Source organism: Rhea pennata, chromosome 9, assembly GCF_028389875.1.
Source record: "Rhea pennata isolate bPtePen1 chromosome 9, bPtePen1.pri, whole genome shotgun sequence".
NCBI lineage: Eukaryota > Metazoa > Chordata > Aves > Rheiformes > Rheidae > Rhea > Rhea pennata.
Window position 1 is genome coordinate 22,981,629 of NC_084671.1, and position 6,709 is coordinate 22,988,337.

General features: G+C 38.4%; 1 protein-coding gene across 8 annotated transcripts in view; it reads left to right on the plus strand.

Annotated features, from left to right (window-relative positions):
* The window catches only part of NMNAT3 (nicotinamide nucleotide adenylyltransferase 3), a 43,023-nt gene that overhangs the window by 24,407 nt on the left and 11,907 nt on the right, over positions 1–6,709 (plus strand). For 7 of the 8 annotated variants that reach the window (XM_062583218.1, XM_062583220.1, XM_062583215.1 and 4 more), the window contains exon 6: positions 5,498–6,067. The exons of the other annotated variant lie outside the window; for it this stretch is intronic. In XM_062583218.1, the coding sequence (XP_062439202.1) occupies positions 5,498–5,907 (410 nt within the window). In that variant the 3' untranslated portion in view covers positions 5,908–6,067. Of the gene's footprint in view, positions 1–5,497; positions 6,068–6,709 lie in introns of those variants that run through there. 8 annotated transcript variants of the gene reach the window in all.

A 6,709-nucleotide genomic window follows, 5' to 3' on the forward strand; every position in this document is an offset into this window, starting at 1 on the left:
TGTGGTTTTCTAGGATACTGCTAGATTTCTGATACTTTACATTTTTTCTATAGTGATTGCAGCACTACTCAACATGAATAATATATTCAAGCTTTTCACAGTTAAACAAAGGTTTCCAAAGGTTAAGCTGTTAAATCGTTATAGATAGTAGGGAAAAAAATTCATAAGGCATTTGGACTGCAGTTGAATTTTATGTCTGATGTGGATTTAGTGATTCTTGGTAAGTGACAAGCCAGATTTTCCTCATTATATCATACAGAAAAAACAGTGTGAAAATTAAGACTATTTTAATTTTCCATTGTATAAAATTTTGTTTTGGCTATTATTTTATGTCGTTATTTCAAGCTTTATTGCATTTTATGTAAAAACAAATAAGTTTGCACAAAAGTGCAAACTAGTCCTTTTTTCACATAAAGATTCTTAGTTTAGAATAGATCAGTCATCACCACAGTTTTTCTCTAAAGTCATAAACAAAAGGCAAAAATTGGTTGAGATGGAGGGCTGGTTTCCTTGTCTGGAACATAGTGGCTGGACTGATTGGTTTTCTTTTTCTTTTTCTTTTTTTTTTTTTTCTTTCTTTCTTTTCTTTTTTCTTTTTTCTGTGCTCTACTCCTCTACTGCCTGGCAGCTGTCCCCAAAGAACAGTCTGTTGGTGTGAATAGTAGAGCTTACTGTTGTTACTTACATTTTCTGCCTCTGTACTCTGTCCAGCTGGGCAGTGGCTTGAACTTGGATATACTAAACACGTGGCCCACCAAGAAGGGGTGGAACAGTGTCCCCCCACTTCCTTTGGGCACTAGCATGCTATCCAGTGGAGCATTGGAAAAAAATCAAAAAAAAAAAAAAAAAAAAAAAGAAACCCCCATGAGATCTTTTGAATTAGAGATTTCTATAAAGTTGGCAAAAGGTTGAGACATCTAATGGAAGCTTTCACAAAGATCAGTTTGGAAGTTGAATTTACAACACACTATTTCTCTACTAGATGTTACTAAATGTATGTCTACCAAACAGTAAGATTTCTTACCAGTGCATGGCTTTTGTTCCACACAGAGTTTAATCAAGTAGTTTCCATATGCATTGCAAATAAAAGTTTAATTGAGGACAGATACAGACAAATGATTCCAGTTTTATTAAACACAGACTAGCTTATTGTTGCTATCCTTTCAGGACCAAGGTGAAAGAGAAAAAGCTACTGAGCCCATTTTTCCCTGTTCTTCAGTGTCCAAGTTGTAAGCATCAGAGACCGCCAAAGCTATCTGCTTCCCAAAGACTGATTATTCTTAAGAACTGTTATAGCTCTTAATTTTCATAATACCCTAGAAGAGTCTCTGACAGCTCAGACTTTTTCACTTCTGTTCTGAAAATTTTGTTGTTGTGATACATAAAAATCTACATATCGCCTATTGAAGAAGTTAGGTGTTAAGGCATCTCCAAACACTCATTTGAGTGTTCAAAATTTGGCTGGGCTTTAATTATTTAAAAGTAGCATACTGTCTAATGTAAAATACTGCTAAGCAATTCAGATAAAACCACCATATTATAGGTTGTTTTGAAAAGATTTCCAAAATTATTTACATCAAATGCTGCTTTAATGCTCCTCTCAGTTCCTCCTATGCTGTTCTGGTGGGATTTCACATCCATCCTTGATTCACCAGATATAGCTCCACATACAGTATTTCTTTTCCTGCTTGCAAGAGTTGGCTGACTGTCTTCATTTCATTGTGAATTGAATTCGTTACACTTTAAGTCTCTGAGTAGCCTTACGTGAACAACTTTGTTGTCACCTTTCAAATGCTTTTACGAGGCATGGTCTAAAAACACTCTCTTATTTAAACCTTGCTGGTTCTTAAATGCAGCTACTTTCTTTGTGTTAACATCTGTTTCTCCTTTAGCTCCCTTTCCTTTTTCCCTAAATGACACTGCAAGGAATTGCAATTCATTTCTGTCCAACATTATTGACTGAGATATGCCAATCAAAAACATGCAGAAACTTCCCTGGTCAGGATATTCCATTGCCTGAAATAAAGGTTACTTATCAAAAGATGGAGCACTGGAGCAACCATTTCAGCTTTATATCTGTTATCTATTGTGGAAACCACAAATCATTACTTAGCAGACTGCCCCTTAAAGTCCAAAGACACAGATATTTACCATAGAAGATATGGGGATGTATTGTGAAACTGAGCCTTTTTGTAACTCACAATTTGTTAAACTTAGCCTACGATTTGTTAGACTCTAGTTTAGGACATTTCCTTTTTAATTCCTGCATTGAACTTTTGTTGTTGTTAGGTTGAATGATGCGTTGTCTGGAGCTTGAACATATGGCAAACTTAGTTGCTTAAAGTAATCTATCAAAGTGCGATGCATGTACGTTCAGATAAAACCCATCAACACTATAAAAGCTTTAATGTAGTATTAGCTCTAATACAGCTTGAGACACAGTACAGAGTCTGTTTTACTGGTGAAATTGCTTTTAAGTAAAAAGCAATATGTCACATGGAAAAAAAATCAGGCAAGGTGCTGCAAAGTAGGGGATTGGAAGCTGCCTAAATGTGGAATTACAGACAAGAAACTAGGAAATACTTGGGAATGGTGCAGCAGAATCTGTGAATGGATGGACAGGGTGAAGGCTGGAACTGGGATGAAGAAAGAGCTGGGCAGAGGACAGCTTAGATGGGATGAAGCAGAGAGTGTCGGATTTATCACGATAAAGCTTCCAGTGTTGTACGAAGCCTAGGATTCTTAGTGTCGCATCACTCATCAACTGTCTAAAATATTTGGGACATTCTTTCACAGTGTTTCATACCATTCATCCCCTTCTAGCACTCATCCCCATAGGATTATATTGTAGTTACTTCTGCACTAGCTCAAGTGTCAGAGGCCTGAGAAGTAAATCTAATGTGCTTGTCAGCACAAAATTTGTTAGTTTGTGGGTTCTGGGGAAGAAAATATCGCATTCCTACAGAATACACTAGTTATAGTCCCCCAAACCAGAATCACATTTTCAAAAATACAGGTAGTCTGCAGTGATCCTCTCAGGCATGAATGTTTCAGTATAGCCTGTCCTTAGTACTGCTGTGCGTGCAGTAACGCTGCTGCATTCAGAGCACAGAGGACAGCCCTGCAGTGCGCATGCCTTCCTTACTTATTGTGGGCACTGGAGGGCGCATAGGGAGGGGCATAAGCAGAGAAATGTTTGCTGAAGTTAAGCAACTAAATGGCACATATTAAACCTCTGCAAAACTGGGCCTATGTTAAGGCACTTATGTGGGCTTTTCACACGTTATCACTGGTATCTTCCATGTTTTCTGAATGACTGGTTTAAGGTGTTTGTATAAGATTTGCAGAAGTGCTAAACATCTACAACCACAAATGTAAGAATGGACACAATGCCTCCATTATTACCCTTCACTTCACAGGAAGGGGAGGTTTTAAAAATACTTAGCTCATGTTTGTAAAAAAAAAATCAGATAGTATAATGTTAAGTGCTGTAGAAAAGATCTTAAGGAAAAAGATAACTTTGCATTGCAGCTTAGAAAGTGGGCAGCAAATAAGAAATTGAACCTTATACTGGATAAAGAAGAAGAAAAAACAAAACAAAAAAATAACTGGTCAAGTGTCATTCTTGGCAATTATGCAAAATACAGAAAATGTGACTTCAGACTCTTAATACTGGGACATAAATGCTACAGCCAGACAACAGTGTTACCATTCTCCTAGTTCAAATTTGTGTAAAAACTAAAAAAAATTCAGTAGGTTAACTAACCAGCTTATTGTACCAGTAAGGGTTGTTAGATAAGATGCAGTCCATCCTATTTTAGATGGCATAGGTGCATAAGACAAGGTAAAGCCTTGCTTGTTCTCTGGCTAAGGTGGCAAAAGGCAACAGTGTCTGTGTGTGCAGCAAGAACAGGCTGCCCCCCAAGGGAGGGGAGTCGAGGGTGATACCCCGGCCAGCCGGGCAGGCTCTGGCCAGCCAGGGCTCAGCCCCGCAGCGAACCAGCAGGGCAGACCAAGCAATGGTAGCTAGGTTCAACCAAGAACGTGAATCGCAGGCCAGCGATCACCGGTTAGGTCCACAGGGACAAGACAGGTCCGAGGTCAGCCCAGGAAGTCAGGCTGCAGGTCAGGGTCCGGATCAAGAGGGTCCGTGGCCAGGCAGGGCCATTGCTGGGGTCTGAGCTGGAGACCCATGCTCCTGTGTCTCCTGTGAGACAGCTCAGGGAGAGAGCGTGGGCTCTGGGCTGAGCTTAGATGGGCTCCTAGGCCTATGAGTGGGGGGCCCAGGTGAGGCTGATCAGGGCCATTAGGGCCTATGAGTGCCCTCAGTACCCCGACATTACACACTTTCAGATAGGATTTGCACTGCTGCCTGATCCAGTAATGTGCAGATCTGGTACTCATGTATACGGTGTTCTGGTATCAGTGCACTGAATGAAGCATGCATGTTACGGGTGGGGGGAAGGAAGTGCTGTGATGCTACAGTATCTCTAAACACATACTACAGGTACACAAGAACAGAACTTGTGCCCTTAATGCTTTCTACTTCTCACGATTACCTTCTATAAAACTGAGTCTGTGAAATAAGTACTTTACTTCGCAAACATACTAATTTGTTTTTTAAATATACCTTCCAACATGTTGTGTTTAATTTCAGAGTATGTATGTACAAATGTCCAAAAATCTCTTAAATTCTATCAATAAAACCTTGATGTAGGCTAAAGGTAGAACATTCATCTTTCAGCAGTGCTAATTTATCTTTAGTTTACCTCCTTTTTCTTGGTAAATATGCAGTGAAGGTTATATGATTCTAGCTGTAGACATGAAGCAGGATAAAATACAGACAGTAGCCTTAAAACCCAGTTACTGCCCTTTGTAGTTTTGTCTGACTCTTTAAACAGTAAAATCCAATATTCTAGGTACCTCTCAATATTAACAGTTTTTCCTTATTTAGGAAACAAGGATGACAAGATAAAGCTAAAAGCCTGGCTTTGTCTGTTCACATGATAGTATTTGTCATGTTTGTCAGCTTCCAACAATTTTCCAGTCACGGTGACTGTATAGATGTGTCTGCTCAGTACATGATCATTCACTAGTTTTTCCATTAACTTCAATACAAGGTCAAGCCCAAACTCAGTAGCAAGCAGAATGTATTTCCACATACGGCCTTTTTTCTGCCCTGGTCTCGTGCTAAACTCATGCTAATCTTTGCTTCTTCCCCTTTTGGCTTGCTTAAGTAGAGAAGTAATTCTCCTTTAACACTGTATAGGTAATACAGTGATATGCTGTAAGGGATGAAAAAGTACACTGAGTTTGAAAAAGCATGTAATCGTGACCAAACATGTAAAGTCCAACCTGAATTTTTCTTGCCACCTTTTGAAAAAAAAGCTGGGGTAAGAGTGAACTATTAAAAAATGTTGGTAAGAACAACTTTTAAGTATAATCTTCCTGGAATAAAATGAGCAAGTATAGAAATCTCTCCTTTCTGTCTTCCCAGTTCTACCACAATTAAAGCTGCTCTGTGGAGCTGATATTCTACAGACATTTAAGACACCCAATCTCTGGAAGGAAGAGCACATCAAAGAAATAGTAGAAGAGTTTGGTTTGGTGTGTATTAGCCGTGCTGGCTCTGATCCTGTTCAGTATATCAATGAATCAGACCTTTTAACTAAATTTCAGCACAATATCTTTCTAGTGAAAGAATGGATTCAGAATGAAGTCAGTGCAACACAGATACGCAGTGCCTTGTGCAGAGGATTAAGTGTAAAATACCTCATACCAGATTCTGTAATTTCCTACATTACACACCATAATATCTACACAGAAGAGAGTGAGCGGAAGAATGAAGGTGACTTGCTTCAACCTCTGAAGTTGCATAACACAACAGTAAACTCGCTGAATGATTGAAAACTGTAGTCTGTGAACTGGACAGAAGTGGCATTTTTTCATGTAAAATTATTAAAAAAGATGTTTTGTTTTGTTGATTAAAGAAGATGCAAGTTTATGTTTTAGCAGTTTGGACAAGAGATAGAAATAAAGTCTTGTTTCATTCAAGTGCTTAAAAATACATGCAGCCTTCATGTCAATTTTAATCCTCCTGATGAACAGACCAGCAATACTCCTCCTCCAATTTAGTTCATTTCTTTGCTTCTCTGACCCAGTCAGTCTTCTGCAAGAGTTAAGTAATTGCCAAAGTCTTGGAGTAGATGACATATCCATGAGGATCTGGGTCATAAACCCCTTTTGTCAGCAGCAAAAATGCTACTAATATTGCTGGTCACATCATGATGAGAATCTTTCAAAATGTGGTTGATCATTCTGTTCTTGCTTTTCTTCATGGATGGATGAATATTAGTAATTTCTTGCTGCTTTTGAAGTCTAGCAGTGCAATAGGAAGAACAACCTAAGCCCTTTGAAAAACAACACAACCAAAACAAAGAACCTCAATCCCTAATAAAAAAGACCATTTTTTGTAATAGGAAAACATGTCTAGTCTTTCTTAGACCAGTCAGATAAACTCTGACTGGTTTGTAAATTTACCATGTACAACACAGAAATTATCACATTGTCTTTGTTTGTCTTTATTTGTGTATCACATTTTCTCAGTGTGATATGAAAAGCTAGTACCAGTCAAAAAGCATATTCTTCACTCTGATTTGAATATAATGATCCACAATTTCAATACCTTTTTTTTTTGAGAATTGTTATG